The 18,538-nt window shown below is 41.3% G+C and overlaps 1 protein-coding gene across 1 annotated transcript; it reads right to left on the reverse strand.

Annotated features, from left to right (window-relative positions):
- Positions 1-790: 790 nt before the first annotated feature.
- Smp_132690 (ruvb-like 2 (reptin)) lies at positions 791-18,380 on the reverse strand. Its single transcript, XM_018791984.1, has 8 exons — positions 18,354-18,380; positions 17,880-18,265; positions 17,675-17,848; positions 17,330-17,642; positions 16,600-16,718; positions 14,084-14,333; positions 5,135-5,273; positions 791-946 (listed from the first exon to the last, which is right to left on the reverse strand). Exons 1-8 carry the CDS (start codon positions 18,360-18,362, stop codon positions 927-929), a joined length of 1,410 nt encoding a protein of 469 aa, XP_018644890.1. The 5' UTR covers positions 18,363-18,380; the 3' UTR covers positions 791-926.
- Between the last annotated feature and the right edge of the window lie 158 nt (positions 18,381-18,538).

The following is an 18,538-nucleotide window of genomic DNA, read 5'->3' on the forward strand; positions in this document are numbered from 1 at the left end:
ATCTTCATCGACTGAGATGGTTAGGCCACGTGTTACGTATGCCTGAACACCGATTACCACGACGCGCAATGCTGACTAGTGTAGGGGATGGTTGGAAAAGAGTTAGGAGCGGTCAAACCAAAACGTGGCATCAGTGCTTGAAGTCACTAACTTCTGGTCTTAGCAATGTTGGTAGGTGCAGACTACTTGGTTGGGGTCCGTGTGACTATCGTAACCAATGGTTGGAGACTCTGGGTGACACGGCTCAGAATCGATCACAATGGCATAGGTATATACACTCTTTGTCTTCCCTTAAACTTTAAGATTAAAATTGCTTCATAACGTTCTTCCTTCCTATACTATATCCCTATATACAACCTGTCTTTTATATACTACCACCACTAAATTAACTATTTCTACGAATCCGGTGTTCATCTTGTTGTGCTAACGAGATATGGCAACTTGGACCGATGCATATGTGTGCCTGGTCCTATGTTGTAGCTGACTGACTGACTTAATACCCTGTGATCGAATACTAGTAGCTTACGAGCATCTGCTATCATTAATGGCCACGTTTCGCAGTCGTAAAGTAGAGCAGAACGAGCAGTCGCGCAGTATACTCGTCCTTTAATTGATAGATGGATATCTCGCTTTCACCATAGGTGACGTAAGTTGGCAAAGGCCAATCAAGCTCTTCGAATACGTGCAGAGAAAGCTCCAAACAACGTTAATCGACAAATTACACTTAGTCATTTTGTTAACGAACATACAACTTTTCCGTTTCACGCAAACACCAATTATAAAAGATCTTATGCATAATTTATTTATTTTGCTTCAAACAAAGACGTTCTTTAAGAATACAAACAAATGCGTAAAGTCGAAAATAATGCATCAGGTTTTATCTGTCCATATGATTATGTTCAAAAAGAAAACTGAGTCAATATTAATCACGCATTAAGTTTGTCACCTGGCAATATAAAAAAACAAAAACAACATTACATAAAAGGAACATGAAAAACATGTCATTACGCATTGAAAGCATTACGATTGCAAACATACTTAAGTAGAATGACGGTTTCTAACAAAACCTCGAAATGTCTGTGACTGGACAAGAAATATCATTTCTAAGTTTATGGTTCTGTCGTTTTAGGGCATTAGCACATACTGCATGGTTGTAGTATAAAAAAAATACATTCATTTCAGTCAGTAACCGAATAGTTACCTTGATTCATCGCATAAGCCAATCTGATGTACATTATCACACCCTTCAAAACTATGTTTGATGCTTCAAGTTATTGACAGAACTCCTAACTCAACGATCCAACAGAGCTGAACTGACAAGGATGCTTATTTATTTAAATTTCGAAATGACTGGATACGACAAACGAATGACCCAGGTGTAACCTTATTCGAGGAAAATATCATTGTTTTGTTTGAGTCAGTCTGTTATATGCAACGTAGAACCTGATACATGTTCCTAGCTTTGCTTAAACCCACTCCTACACCTGACAACACTAATACAGAAACTTCAGCAGACGGGGTTGAACATTATCTTAAGGTCAGATGTCGGAAAGTACATCCGTGTTCCAGAACCTGACGAAGGGAGAACACCTTATCTACGTATGCACGTCCAGGTTTGAAACCAAAGTGTCTTTATCCGGTCTGCCCTTCACGAGGACTAGTTAAATGTTAGATTGTTGGGGCTAAGATTTTAAACACGTTATTGGTCGAATTGATTAATTTGTCATTGTTACAAGAGGAGCTTTATCCTTGCTTATAGACTGAGACAATCAGTGATTGAGAATAGCCGAGTCCTCTGACTTCCATTAATATTTCTGTCAATCAAACTGCTAAAATCGGTCTACGATCCTAAAAGATTTCCAGAGGTAATCCATCTGGATCTGCTGCTATCCACTGCCTTAGATTAATGAGTATTTTTATTCTCACTGAGAGTTAAGGGAGATATTAGGTAGCTGAAGGACAGCTGGACTGTCTCCTAAAACGGTTTACCCATCGGTCTAATTCCCTGAATTGAAAGAAAATAATAACAGTCCCATCTTTGTCTGAGATAGTCTTACTAAGAGTCAGATTTTTGATACCTGCTTTCTTTATACGTTGCTAGAAATAAATGGCTATCCAAAAATAGATGGAGTTGCCAGTCACAATTAGCTTTCCTAGGACTACTGCCGTTCCCAAGCCCGCAAAAGAAGGCGTGTTGGGAACAGCCTTGCTAAAAAAAAACACTAACCAGATTAAACCACTTAAAATCTGCCCTCCGAGTTCAAGGAAGAATTATGACACCTCATGATGAAAGCCCACATTCTTCGGAAGTCACGAGACTGATGCCCCTTCTAACAACCAGAGCAACAGTTAACATGAGTACATGGAATGTTCGCACTATGTGGGAGACCGAAAGGATTAGTTAAATAGCTGCGAAAATGTGGATATACAACTTGACAGTACTCGGAACCAGCGAAACTCATCGGACCCAAGCCGGACAGCAAAGGTTAGGTACGAAAGAGATGCTGCCTTACTCCTGTCACGAAGAGGAAAATGCCCCACACACTTAGGAAGTTGCTCTGGTGCTATCCAAAGAAGCACGGAATGCACTTGTAGGATGGGAGTCTCATGGATCCAGGATCATCAAAGCATCATTCAAAACAAAGGAGGGAATCACAATGAATGTTACCCAATGTTATGTACCCACCAATGATGAAGATAAAGACCAGTTTTACGAGAGGCTGCAATCGATCATAGCGAAGTGCTCAAGAAAGCACCTGACAGTTCTGATAGGAGATCTAAACGCCTAAGTCGTAATGAACAACAACAGTTATGAAGACATCATGTGACGACATGGATTGACTGGGAGAAAATAACGAGAACGGTGAGATTCGCAAATATATGTGCATTCAAGAAATTGGTTATAGAAAGCACAATATTTCCACACAAACACATACACAAAGTTACATGGATCTCACCAGACCACATCACGGAGAACCAGATAGATCATGTTTGTATCAACAAAAAACTCCGAAGGACAATGGAAGATGTGAGAACAAGGAGAAGAGCTGACATAGCTTCATATCACCACCTGGTTGTGGCCAAGATGAAACTGAAGCTAAATAAACACTGGACAACTAGGAAAACGGTATAGCAAAGGTTCAATACAGCCTTCATTCGCGATACTAACAAACTCAACGAATTCAAGATAACTCTCAACAACGGGTTCCAAGCTCTACAGGATCTACTGAAAGAAGAAACTACCATGGAGGACAACTGCCAAGGGATCAAAGAAGCAATAACTTCGACGTGTCAGGAGGTTTCGGGTCGCGAGAAACATCATCATAATGAATGAATCTCTATAGGAACTCTGAACAAGTTTGAAGAAAGGAAAAACAAGGAAATAGCAATTAACAACAACTGAACACGAAAGTCAAGGTACAAGCAGACTACACAGAAGCAAACAAGCAAGCGAAGGAGAGCATTAAAGCCGACAGGCAGATATACATGTGAGAATCAGCAACGACGGCGGAAAAAGAAAGATCTCAGTAAACGTGAGAATTACAGAGGTATCACACTATTATCGGTACCAGCAAAAGTTTTCAACAGAGTATTGCTGAATCAGATGAAAGACACAGCAGACGCCCAAATTCGAGATCGACAAGCTGGATTCCGTAAAGATAGGTCGTGCAAAGACCAGATCGCGACACTACGGATCATAGTTGAACAATCAATTGAATGGAACTCATCACTGTACATTAACTTCCTTGTCTATGAGAAAGCATTTGACATTGTGGATAGAAGAACATTATGGAAACGTCTTCGACAATATGGTGTACCTGAAAACATCATCAACATCATCCGGAATTCATATGACGGACTACACTGAAAAGTGGTGAATGAAAGACAGCTGAGCGGTGAGGACCGGGGTCAGATAAGGCTCCTTACTCTACCCCTTTTTCTTGGTTGACTGGATTATGAAGACCTCCACACTTGAGGGGAAGTGCGGGATACAGTAGAAAGCTTGGATGCAACTAGACGATTTGGACTGCGCAGATGACCTAGCCCTTCTTCTATCCCATACACACCAAAAAATGCAGATGAAGACAACCATTATAGCAGCAGCCTTAACATACAAAAAAGGAAAACCAAGTTCCTCAGATATAACTCAGAGAGCACCAACTCAATCACACTTGATGGAGAAACTCTGGAAGAGGTGGAAACTTTCACTTATCTGAGTAGCATCATCGATGAACGTGGAAGATTTGACGCAGACGTAAAGGCAAGGATTGGCAAAACAAGGGCGACATTCCTACAGTTGAAGAACGTATGGAACTCAAAACGACTGTCCACCAATATCTAAATCACAATCTGCAATACGAACGTCAAGACAGTCCTACTGTACGGAGCTGAAGCTCCAAGAACTGCCGTAACCATCATCAAAATGTACAAGTACTTATAAACAATTGTCTACGCAAGATACTTAATGTCTATTGGCTGGATACCATCACCAACAGCTTACTGTGAGAGAACAAACCAGGTTCCAACGGAGGGGGAAATTAGGAAAAGACGCTGGAAGCGGAAATCATCAAGCTGCATCACGAGGCAAGTGCTGACTTGGAATCCTGAAGGGAAACGAGAAAGACCGAAGAACACAATGCGAAGCAGACATGTAAAAGATGAATAGGAACTGAGAACTGTGAAGGATTGTTTAGGACAAGGTTTGATGGAGAATGCTAGTGAGCGGCCTATGCACCTCCGTAAAGGGTAACAGGCATAAGCAAGTCATCCTGACTGCAATTAGTCAAAGCGGTGTGTGTCCATACCTTTCAGAGTTCTTACTGTTCAATTTAGTCAGACAGCACACAAACGACTGTCAATCAAAATTCAGTCCAGAATAGCAATTTATACTTAAGGACATAATGCTAGACCATACTTTTCAGTTCCTACAGAGTAGAAAATCAACAAAATTCTTGCAAAGACTCAATCACTAGATCAAAGTTTGACTACATGAACTGCTATTATTGATTATTTTGCACGAACTAGGAATGTGACTTACGCACGACTTTGATTATTACAACAATGAAAGATCAATAAATAAAATAAAATCATCTTATAACTATAATGCTAAAGATAGATCACAAAAAGAACAAACCTGAAATGGAGGGTTGTATTTCAGATATTTCATTAAACATAAATTCTTGCTGATATTCCTTGAGAAAAAGAGTGGAGCGAGCCTCATCCATAAACAAAGAATACACCTTTCGTATATCTTCTTTACTGACTTCTAAGCCCTGAGATAAAATAGGAAAAACATAATCAAGATAAAACTGGTCGTATTGAAAACCTAGTAATGTATCTTAATTAAAATTCGGTAGAAGAATTAAGTATCTTGACTCAAACAATCCATCGACAGAAGTTTAAAAATATAAGACTGGCTTAAACTACATATCCGATCTTTGAAACAATCAACCAACTACAACGTAGGATCAAGCACATATATGCATCGGTCCAAGTTGCCACACCTTATTAACACAACAAGATGAACACCAAACCCATAGAAATAGTTAATTCAATGGTAGCAATATATAAAAGAAAGGTTGTGTATAAGGATACAATACAGGGGGAAAGAATTAGTTGGTAGAAAGTTATTTTAATTTTACAGTTTAAGGGATCACAAAGAGTGCATATACCTCAGCCATGTTACTCAGTATCTAAGCATTGATTACGATAGTCGCGCAGACCCCAACCAAGTAGTCTGCGTCTACCAATATGGCTAAGACCAGAAGTTAGTGACTTCAAGGACTGATACCACGTTTAGGTTTAGCCGCCCCTAACCTTCTTCCATCTATCTTCAACATTATTCAGCATTACGCGTCGTAGTAGTCGGTGTTCAGACATACGCAACACGTGGCCCAACCATCTCAGTTGATGAAGATTTACAACCTCGTCAATTGATTTACCATCATTTCTTAATACCCTGTGATCGAATACTAGTAGCTTACGAGCATCTGCTATCATTAATGGCCACGTTTCGCAGTCGTAAAGTAGAGCAGAACGAGCAGTCGCGCAGTATACTCGTCCTTTAATTGATAGATGGATATCTCGCTTTCACCATAGGTGACGTAAGTTGGCGAAGGTCAATCAAGCTCTTCGAATACGTACAGAGATTACGTGAGACACCAACCCATTAGGCTGATCAGACTTACAAGATAAGTGAAGTTGTCGACGCAGGCTAGTCCTGAAGAAACAATTTGCATTTAGAGAGCATTGTTACTCAGTGTTACCAAAAGACTCTGCATTTTATCAGTGTCTTCATCAAACAGGACTATGTCATCTGTGTATTCTAAGTCAATAACTGGACCTTCTGGTAGGAGATCAAATGGGGATAGTGGACAGCCTTGTCGGACACCACTTGAGGTTGCGAAATCAGATGACAGTTCGCCATAAGCTCTTACTCGACTAATAGTGTTCGAGTAAAGAGTCTTCACAAGGTTTATGTACTTCTGAGGCACACCTTTCAGTGACAGACACTGCCACAGAACCTCTTGGTCTATAGAGTCAAATGCTGCTTTAAGTCAAGAAAAACTATCATTGTCAGACGCCGATAAACATGTCTGTGCTCTAAAACCTGACGAATAGTGAACATGTGGTCGATGCAGCCACGACCAGGTCTGAAGCCAGCCTGATTTTCTCGTGTTTGCAGTTCACGAGTCTTAGTTAGGCGCCCGATAATTATTGAGGCTAGTATTTTAGATGCTATGTTAGTCAGACTAATCCCTCTATGGTTATCACAGGATGATTTGGACCCCTCATATATTGGGACAATCAGTGATTGTGACCAGTCACATCACATGGGATTACATCCAGATCTCAGATTTTAGCTAAAATATTAGTCAACCTAAAATTGGACCACCATATTTAAGTACATCTGAAGCCAATCCATTTGGACCAGCTGCTCTTCCTCGTTTCAGATTAACTATAGCCCTTCGAACTTCAGGTAGAGTCAGGGGATCTACTTCAATGTTTCATTCAGGCTATCTGGGAATGGTTGGGTAGTTTTAGAGTATCTGAAAGCCAGCTGAACTGCTCCTTGAAGTGTTCTGCCCATCGTTCTAAATGTCTGGGCTGAGAGCAGATAAGAGTATTTTCTGTTTCCGAGATCGTTTCACTTACACTTGACTTCTGAATCCCAGTTTCTTTTATTAGTCTGAAAAGCTGTCTGGTGTTACCTATGGCCGCCGCCTTTGCCATCACTTTTGCTTTCGTTGCCCACCACTGCTTACAGTCGTTCCTTAGACTTTTGGTTAACCTACATTTGATTTGTTGACGCTCTTCGTCGTGTTCAGAGCCTGATGGGATGAATTTACCCGAATCTATCAGTGAAATAGAATTGGAAGAAATCCATTGGTTTTTTTGGAACCCTATGGTTTAAATTACTAATAGATGTGTTTCACAGCTGTTCGTATGTCTTTCCAAGCAGCATCTGGGTCAGTCTCGTTTACAGAACTGCCTAGATGTGAACTCAGTTGTTCCTGGAATTTACATTTGGATTTCTCGTCCTCCAGTTCAATCCTAATGGGTCTTCTTAGTGTAGTTTTCCTGCGTCCAGTGAGGCGCAGACAAATGCGTGCTCGTATTAAAGCGTGATCAGAGTCTAAACAAGTATCCCAATATGAGCGACAATCTTCCATCGAGCCTCTCCAACGATGGCTGATGGCAATATGGTCTATTTGAGTCCATTGTTGGTTTGGTGCAGGTGGTCGCCATGTTAGGCGATGTCTCTCCTTATGTTTAAAGTTAGTGCCTGCTAAAAATAAACAATTGTCTGAGCATAGTTGCAACAGACGATCACCATTATCGGTTCGTTGAGCCGGAATACTAAAACACCCACCTTAATGTCTTTCTGTTTGATTTAAGCTGCCAACCTGGACATTAAAGTCACCTGCTACGACTACTATGTCTGAGCGCTTAGCTTTCTGAAGAAGCTCGGGGAGCTTTCTTTAAAAGTCATCTTTCACTTCATCATGGCTGCAGTCAGTGGGAGCGTAGGCAGGAACGACGAAAAGGCAATGATATGTGTCCCTGTCCTTCCGAGTTCTTACGGAGCCATTCAGCCGGACAGCACATAGGTGACTGTTAACAGGGATTCATTCTAATAGTGTTTGTTCTGCCCTCGTACTAAGTGCTATGTCTACACCTGCAAGTCCACGAGAACTAGTCATGGGGTCGCCAGATACACGGAGGGTGTATTTCGTTGGCTCTCCATTTTGGCGAGGTGAGATCAAGTGAATAACTACACTGGGATCCTGTATGCGTATTTCGGAGGCACAGCATACATCGATGGTACGAGATTCTAGGGTCTTAGTCAAGGAGGCCTGTTGACCGATTTGACTTAGGGTATGTACGTTGAAGGCTCCAATGTGTAGTTTGGAGCGAGGTTTTATTAGACCTGGGACACTGTTTTGCGCACTAGAATCGTTGGCCATGGTTACACTTGAGGAGGAAACCGAAAGAGGAAGTTTAGTGTTGAAAGTCGAGGTAAGACGAATAGTCCGAATTGAAGAGGGATATTGATTAGGAATACAGTGATCTTGATTGTTGTTAGAGGTACGAGGGCGGTTATCACTTCCCGGTTGTCTATGCCGTGGAAGGGTCCTTCTAAAGGTACCTGAAAAGGAAATTGGGTTCGAGGTGGTCTTAGCGACCTGAGGGCGTAACCGCAGTGCCCAAGGGACAACTGCCTAAGGCCGGTCACACACGAGCTTTGTGTGAGTAGTTTTCGTGTTAGCTCCGTACTTGTTGGGACCTTACCGTCGGAGACGGAAACCCGTGGGATAAGGTGGGGTGTGCACTTTTAGGGTCGACCTTTTCTAACCCCACTCCTCCTTGTGGAAAGACAGCATCGCTATTATGCTGGTTGTCTGAATCCCAACTGTAACTGCTACCTTTATGAGGTGGTCGGGCTTGCCTATCGTGATGACCCAACCGAGATATATTGAGTGGAACGAATGTCCCTGCAGGTTCTACCATGCCAGGCAGGTCGATTAAAGAACGGTCACACTAAAAGCAGTAACTCAAGGTCTGAGGGCGAAGTCGTACTGCTCACTGTAGAGAGGTGTGACAGCAGTAAGGTGTTTCCTTCGGACAACCAGCATCTGCAGCGATGCTGCCTTTTCACAAGGAAGGAAAGGGTTAGAAAAGGTCGACCCTAAAAATGTCACGCCTTGCCTTACCACACGGATTTTCGTCTTCGGTGGTAAGGCCCTTTGAAGAACGGAGCTAACACATCAAAAATCCCCCACAAAAAGGCCGTGAGTGACCGGCCTCAAGCAGTTGTTCCTTGGACTCTGCGGTCACGTTCCCAGGTCGTTAAGACCAACATTAATCCAACTTCTTTTTCAGGTTCCTCAAGAAATACCCTTCCACGGACACCCGCAAAGTGACATCAGCCCTCATACTAGTAACAACACACGAGACCAAGTTGGTCACTTTCAAATCCTTCCTACACCGCCTAATAACTCTCTTATCTCCACGACAAACCTTTCTCACGTCCCTTTATCACCTCGCACCGCTAGGACAAACGATTCAAGTACAAGGAACGTTATTCCTGGTCTCCTGAAACCACGTTCTAAACAACATGTAGGAACTTTTAACGTCCGAACATTGTGTCATATAGGACAACAGGCCTCCTTAGCTAAGACTTTAGAATCCTGCACCATCGATGTGTGCTGCGTCTCCGAAACGCGCATACAAGATCCGAGTAGCGTCATTCACTTGACCTCACCATATCAAAATAAAGAACCATCTCGATACACGCTTCGTGTATCTGGAAGCCCTGATACTGCTTCCCGTGGCCTCGCTGGAGTAAGTATAGCATTAAGTCCTAGGGCAGAACTAGCTCTTTTAGACTGGATCCCAGTAGACAGTCGTTATGTGCTGTCCAACTAAACGGAACAGTAGAGACTCGGAAAAATAGGGGTACTCGTCGTTGCCTCTTGATCGTCCCTGCATACTCTCTCATTGACTGAAGCTCAGATGATGGAAAAGATGAGATTAACAGAAAGCTTTCCAACCTTCTCTGAAAACTTAGGCGCTCTGATATAGTAATAGTGGCTTATGACTTTAATGCTCAAGTAGGCAAACTAGGCGAAAGGGAAAGATACCCGGGTGGATCTTATGGTGTCGTGACACAAAGAACAGATAATGGTGACCGTCTGTTGCAGCTGTGCTCAGATAACCGCTTGTTTCTTGCAAATGCTAACTCTAAGCACAAGGAAAAATGTCTTTTGACATGGCGACCCCCAAATTCGTTCCAACGTTGGACCCAATTAGACCACATCGCTATCAGCCACCGATGGAGGGGCTCGATAGAAGACTGTCGCTCATTCTGGAGCACAGGTTTAGACTCAGATCATGCTCTAGTGCGAGCACGTATCTGTCTGCGTCTTACTGGACGCAGGAAAGACACTGCAGGGAAACCTCTTAGGGTTCTACTTAATGATAAGCAAGCTAAGAATATATTTCAGGAACAACTAGAAAAACAGTTAGGCAGCCATGTAGGTTATGCTTACCCCGAATCAGCGTGAAATGACATCCGAAAATCTGTGAAAACAGCAGTGATATCTGCTAGTAAAGTAAACCATAAGGTTAGGGAGAAACACTGGATCTCAGCAGCGTCTACCGCAGTGATAGATGCTCGAAAACCCATCCCATCTGGCTCTGAACATAACGGAGGGCGGAGTCAACTTAAGCACAGGCTAACAAGAAGCCTATGCAATGATCGCGAACAGTGGTGGATAGTGAAAGCAAGAGAGATGGAAAAGACAGCGGCAATAAGTAACAGCAGACAACTGTTCAGACTAATGAAAGAAACTGGTACTAGGAACCCAACTGTCAGCGAAACTATCTCGGAAAAAGATGGACATATTATTCATTCTTAATCCAGGAGATTGGATTGATTGATAGAAAACCTTAACGATCAGTTCAACTGGCCTTCAGCCGCACTTCGGTTTCCCACAATTCCCAGTCGACCTGAATAGCAAGTTAATGTAAGTCCTCCAACTCTTTACGATGTTGGAAAAGCTATAGGAAATCTGAAGTGAGAGAGGAACAGGCCCTGACAGGTTTACCCCTGAGATTTTTAAGGATGGTGGTACAGTATTAGCAGTGAGATTGACTGAGGTCTTAGGTAGAATCTGGGAACTGGACGTAATTCCATCTGACTGGTCCCAATCACTGATTGTGCTAGTCTATAAGAAAGGACAAAAGTCCTCTTGTGACAATCACAGAGGGATCAGTTTGACTAATAGTGTCTAAAATATTAGCCTTTATAATACGTCGACGCCTAACCAAAGCTCGTGAAGAGCAGACTAGAGAAAGTCAGGCTAGTTTTCGACCTGGACGTGGTTGTATAGACCAGATATTCACTCTACGTCAGGTCCTAGAACATAGACACACATTCAGACGTCCCACAATAGTAGTATTTCTCGACCTTAAAGCGGCATTTGATTCTGTTGATCGTGAGGTTCTATGACAGTGTTTGTCACTAAAAGGAGTACCAAAAAAGTACATTAACCTCATAAAGGCTCTCTACTCGAACACAACTGGTCGAGTTAGAGCCTACGGCGAACTGTCATCAGAATTGATTACCTCAAGTGTTGTTCATCAGGGCTGTCCACTTTCTCCATTCTTACTGAACTTTGTCGTTAACATGCTTTTAGAGATAAAACTTCCATCATCTAAATCTCCAGGAGTTGAACTTTTACCAGGAGACTCACTTGTTGACTTAGAATACGCCGATGACATACTTCTATTTGGTGAAGACGCTGACGAAATGCAGAGTCTTCTGACCGCTATAAGCAACAATGCAAGCATGTTCGGGATGCGATTCTCTCCCTCGAAGTGCAAAATGTTACTTCAAGATTGGGTTGCAGCGACACCCGAACTAATGATAGGGAGCGAAGTAGTTGAGCGTGTTGACCGCTTCATTTATTTTGGGAGTCTCATCAGCCCTTTTGGTCTGGTGTATGACAAAATCTCAGCACGGATACAGAAGGCTCGTCTAGCTTTCGCCAACTTGCGTCATTTATGGAGTAGGTGAGAAGGGTTCACTGCGCAGCAGTTCGTTCCGTCCGACTTTATGGCAGTGAAACATGGCCGACAAGAGTAGAGGATATTCGTAGGCTACTAGTTTTCGATCATAGGTGTCTTCGAAGCATTGCTCGTATATCCTGGGTCCACCGAGTAAGTAATGAAGTTGTTAGTAAATGGGTGCTAGGTAAAGATGGCAAATCGATTGATGAAGTAGTAAAACTTCATCAGTTGAGATGGCTGGGACACGTGTTACGGATGCCCAACTACCGACTGCCCCGACGTGCAATGTTTTATGGTGTAGGAGTAGGTTGGAAGAAGGCTAGGGGCGGCCAGACCAAAACGCGGCACAAATCCATGAAGTCACTAACAAGTGGATTGGGCCATGTTGGTAGATGTAGACTACCTGGTTGGGATCCGCGAGATGATAACAACCGATGGTTAGAGATCTTGAATGACATGGCTCAAAATCGTATGCAATGGGGAAGGTTCATCCACTCTCCGTGTTCTACCAAATTATAATCTTCTGGACTCTTCATATCTCTATCTTTTTTCTCTTTCCAAATTTATTTCACTGTATCATACTCCTTGAATAGCATCTTCAAACCCTAATCTTTCCGATTACTGCTTATACTCTTACTACTTCTACCACTATGAGATTTGAAACGACAATTGTATCTCTGTGCTAATGTCGTACGACAACACGAACTGATGTATGTAAGTACGAAGTTCTACGCTGTGACTGACTGACCAAAGGAAACACCTTACTACCGTCACACCTCTGTACAGTTGGCAGTACGACTTCACCTTCGGACCTTGGGTTTGTTGTTTTCGGTCTTACCGCTCTTCAACCGACCTGTCTGGCATGGTTGGACTTTGAGGAACGATTGTTCCAGCCAGCATAGCTTGATTGATTCATTACAATAGGCAAGCCCGATCACCAACAGTCTTAATGACCTTTGACTTGACCAATGAACATCTTAGTACTTCATCGTTTATGCTGGTCAAGACAGTAGTGGTTCTTACTGCAATTGAGTTTGATGTCGAATTAAAGTGTGACGTACCATCTCAGTTGTTTATGACAGCTAATTTACACGACTTTTCACAAGAGCAAGTATAGCTTAAAGTAATACTATATCTATTTCCTTAGGATTGTGAAATATGGTTTTGAAGGTAAAAGAATTGGTTGAGTTGCTAGTATAAGATCTTAAATGTCTTCAAAGCGTAGCTGGCGTATGCTGAAACCATGCGGTAAATGATGTTGGTCTTTGGGGCAGACTGCTAATTAGGAGGGGTAGATCATTTGTTCCGAACCTTCACTAATGTGCTTGTAACACATGTTTCATTCGAAGACACCACTAGCTCCGGTGCATTATATTGGTTCTCATAGTAGTAGATAAGAATATGGGTAGGGGCACCCAAACCAAGGCAAAATAGACGTACTAAGTTCTGGAATTTCGTTGGTTGCTGTACACAGAGATGTAGATATAACCACCCAGCTCAAACAACGAAACTCCACAAGGTAACTATAGTCCGTAGTTGAAGACTTCAGGTTCCATAACTAAAATACTGATACCAGTGGTTTACACATATGTCCATCTTTTTTATCACCCTCTGGCTGCTAGACGTAGTATCAATTGGTTGATTACGAAAGGTAGGCCCAACCACTACGTTAAGGTAGCAGCAACAGTCAGGCGAGTAGGAGAAACCCCAAACATAAATATTCTGTTGCAGGTAATGGGACTGTAGGTTATTTCACTGTAATTTTCTGAACTGCAGCTTGGATTAATTAGGTAGAGTAATGGATAAAATGCCGCCATTTATGTGTACAGTTACCAGAAAATATGAAAACATTCTATATGAGAGGCTTTAGGTCCTAAATCATACGCCACTTTAAGTTATATAACTATATGCTCTAAGCAAATGACTAACACACATTACATTGGGAATACAAAAATTCATAAGGCACGTAACCGTAAGTAACGATTATTGGGAAAGGAAGTAAGCTTACCTTGCGTTTTCGACACACTAAATTTGCAGTGGTTATCAGTTGGATTGCATAACGTAAGGACGTCTGCATACCAATTCGGGTAAGAACGACCAGTGCGTCTTCCGAAATATCAACATCCTCTTCTTCGCAACGAATTTTCAAAATTGCTTGGATTTCTTTGTCTGTATACGAATCAGTTGAAATGATGAGGAGACGATCAAGAAGATCAATAGGTATTCCGTGTGGACTCTGATAATTAGTACCACGAATTCTTCACAATTTTAAAAGAAATGGCAATGAACAAGTTGATTCAATTTCTTATCAACGAGTTTTAGTCATTCATAAATAAATGATCAAAATGTATTACATAAAACACTAGAAAATGAAGACAAGGGACAAATCAACCTACACATTCAAAGTGAATCAAAGACTGCCATGCCATTTGACAAAGTCAGATGTGTGAACGGATAAAATAGGACAAGATCGCGTTAAGTTAAATTATTAGGCTTTACAAGAACATAAAGTGAAAAGTAAGTTATGGAAACTTAATAAATTTAACGATATAATAGGAGATTCAAATGGAACTTAGATGTCAAATACAAAGAACTGAGACTTAAAATCCCGAATTTATTGAACGGTCCATGGGATTCCCAAAAGTTATGTAATATCTAAGTTTCAGTGGTGAATACTTTGTCCGATGCATTGTGTTTGATTTTACCAGGAGGAAAATAATTGTGATTGAATAGTCATTACGTCAGTTCTTGGTACAGACGAAAGTGGGGAGAGTTCGCTCTTCCTCTCCAAATGCTCACATGACCACGCATATACAACCACTGTCAGGGAAGTACTATTTAATGATTTCTCGTGGCAGGGGTGTTGTTCACGAAATTGAGAGGACGAAAAGCGAATGTCCGGCGCTTTAACCGGGTTGGTGGACATGGAAAGTTCACCTAGGGGAGTTGGAAAACCCTGATTCCAAAAAAATGCTGCACACGGGCTCCAGTATCCTGAGGGAAAAAATGGAGTATGAATCAATCGTTGGTCACCGGTTACCATGGGACCGCATCTCCTCACGATGCTCCACTGCCTTGCAGATCAGATCTTTAGGTCAAAGGCTGAGGGTGTGCCCCCCTAAGAAAACCACCTGCTTCGGTCTAGGCAGCCGGGCAGTATCACAGCCCTCACACAAATCAAATGAGATTTGTGCGGCGCATATATATCTGGTGCCCCTTTGTACAAATATTTATGTGTTCAAATAAATAAAATCTAGTTACGGTTGTTGCATTGTCTTAATTGCACACTAGGGATTATCGTCAATTGCTTTTAATACTAAATGTAAGTGCATTTGGTGTGCTTACTCAGGCGTCGGCTCAGCATTTTGCTTTCTCTTCTGCCCAGCTTTCCTTGCTAATGCTCTATCAAGCACACAAGGAATCTTCAGGCTAGTTCGAAACCGTTACAGGTCTATCTTTGGTATAAAATTCTGTAAAAAAGTTATGACGCATAAAATAACAAGCTGAAACAAATATTTCTGTTTAGTTAGATAGATCAGTCTTTGAAAATTCGGTAGTGAAAAGCAGTAGCTTGGAGGCTTTAAAACAATGGATACTTTTAGAGCTCAACTTAGATAACAATTATTTGTCCTTAGGTAGGTGCATGAATTATGTAGGAGTAAACTTGATCAAACCACAAGTGTACTTGGAAAGAAATTCTTGATTAATAGGGTTTGCCACTTTGAGTAAACAGACCCAACAATTAATGACTGCTTTAAGTGGGCAGCCACCTAATATCACTGGTCCAAATAATAAATATGGACTGAAACCAAAAACATACTTGTTCAAAAAGCCGATTTTATTTTGAGGATAAAGTGAAGAAGTGGTAATTGCAGTCGGTTTACAGTTTTATTCTGACAGGTTCCCAAAGTCATGTTGTGCATCAGAGCTAAATACATTCAGTAACTAGTATCTGATATACTTATTTAAATTTATACCTTAGTAATTTTTAACGGACCAAATGATTTGAGTGATCCGGGACAAAAAACGGTGAACAAAAGTCCCTATACTCCAGTTAACAATTTGGCCTAATCGGTAACACCCAATGGCCATCAAAAACTGGGACTACTTAGCCAGGTCCAAAAGGATTTATGATTTCGGTCTGTGGGAAAATAAGTGCTCTTTCTTGAAAAAAGCAACGCTTGTCATTTTGTAGATCAGGATTTTTAAGTAGATCTTTTGTCTTAGGAAAACCACGCGGATGAGGTGTGGTTTCGGATGTCTAAAAAATATGGCTATTCAAAAATCATAGTATTAATTGTCGCAGCTAAGATAGTCAGGAACGTCAAACCACACTATCAGTCTAGTGATGTTTCTGACTGCTTCGGATACATGTTTCTTAATATCTCTTGTTAAATAATCGGGGAAAGTTAGTTAGTTATAAACAAAGTAAAACCTGGCACATGGATGCATCGGTTTGAGTTATGACAATCACAAGTGCTATACAAGGTCAGTAATAGTGGATATAAATATAACGTAATTTACCTTGTGATACCTCTGTTTGTGGCCACAATTAACACAGGAGCCATATCAGATTCAAGGGCTCGATTAAGAAATGAGAAGCATTCAATATCCAACATGTGCACTTCGTCAATAAACAGGACCTTCAGGGGGGAAATAATAGATATGCTACTGAATAGAAAAATAAAAGGCGATTAACGCGACTAAACTGTGATACCCAAGTCGATTTAGGAAGATCCAGTTTTTGGACTGTAGGAAACAACCGTAATAGAAAAGTTTGAATGATTTATTTAGTCGTAAGAGTTAACAACAGGTAAAAGACTTAATCACTGGCCGGTTGGGGTGAGACTATAATTTATGGATGATCTTTGAGTGACGTTAAAATGACCTTGAGTGTCCACACAATAACTAGGACCAAATGAGGGTTATAAACAAGTGAGGAACTGGAATTAGGCTTTACACTTGATGGTTTAGGTTAGGAAGTAGACTGAGGGTTTTAATCACGGACATACATAAGCTATAATGCTAAAACTCTATTTAACCAAATAGATGAGTGAATTCCGCGCAAAAATCTGAGACCTGTTATCTTATACCCGATTGGTTCGTCCATAAGTTATAGTTCCGCCTCAATCAAGTTTCAAACATCATATGCGAATTGTACATTATTCATTTAGAAAGCATTTGGGAACTGTCAAAACATTATTTGGAAAGATATAAGACTGTAGCTCTTAATTAATTAGAAAACGTGACTTACACCAGGAACTATTTCTGCCTTGCCTTCTTCCCGCCATTCAGCTACTTTGTGGTTAATTTGATCCCTCACCTCCGACTTTATTTCACCTGTGTCTCCACTAAAAAGGGCAAGGAAACCTTGAGTTCTGCTGTTAATTACGTCGATTTCATGTAATGTAACAGTGTGAACGACTTCTTTTCGTTTTTGCAATTCACCTTCGGGACACTGAATAAACTTGGTTTGACCACCGGTAGCATCGTAGTCTCGAGCCCTAGTGAACGATCGACCTAGTCTTGTAATTTTTCCAGAGGGTTTATCAATAGTAATAACATCACTAAAAATCCAATATAATTAGTGAAAAATTACCCAGCCTGAACTTTTTCCTTTGTTAGGGAATCTATCATTTTTTGACCTAGATCGTAAACTGTTTCCATTTCGGTTGTCTTAAGCGTTAGTTTTCCTATCTTTGCACCTGTTCCAGTTGCTGGGCGATCTATTAAGACTTCCACAACTTCTCCTTCAATTATTTCGGCTTCCTCTCTGAGGAAATAATAAGAAAAAGATGACTTACTTGATTCGCACGCCAATTGACTTTCTGAACGCTTGAGTAAGAGCTTCTGTCTTGCTCATTTCTAATGAGAATATTTCACTACCAGCCATTGCAGTGAATGGTGTGTCATGACCAAGTGCCTGAGCCATACCCATAGCAATTGCAGTTTTGCCCGTGCCAGGTGGACCAGCAAGAAGTATGGCACGCCCAGCAATTTTACCCTCACGTATCATACCCAGTATAAGGCCAGCTGCTCTTCTTGCCTTACATTGGCCAACCATACCCTGAGAGATCTGTCGGGCTTCAAGATCATCATTTAATCCCAGACCACGAATATGTGAATGGGCTCCTATGCGTTCAATACGCGTAATTTCTCGAGCTGCCGCCTCTTGAACTGTTGCAGTTAGCTGAAAAGTTAGAAAAAAGGATTCTTATGTCACAATAAATAACTGAAACAAAAGACAACACAACCTAGCAACCGGACGCTGAACTTACGTTGACCATTTGTATGTCGCTCCTCTCGAAAAACGGTTTATATAAATAATTCCTCACCTTAATTTCATTACTCATAAGTAGCAATATTACCGGTATTGATATTAACAATAAATAACACAAAAACACTCAATACATAAATCTCGTAAATTCAAGCACATAGGAATTGCGTTACATTGCTCATACAT

The sequence above is a fragment of the Schistosoma mansoni genome (assembly GCF_000237925.1).
Source record: "Schistosoma mansoni, WGS project CABG00000000 data, chromosome 1 unplaced supercontig 0010, strain Puerto Rico, whole genome shotgun sequence".
In the NCBI taxonomy this organism is placed as follows: domain Eukaryota; kingdom Metazoa; phylum Platyhelminthes; class Trematoda; order Strigeidida; family Schistosomatidae; genus Schistosoma; species Schistosoma mansoni.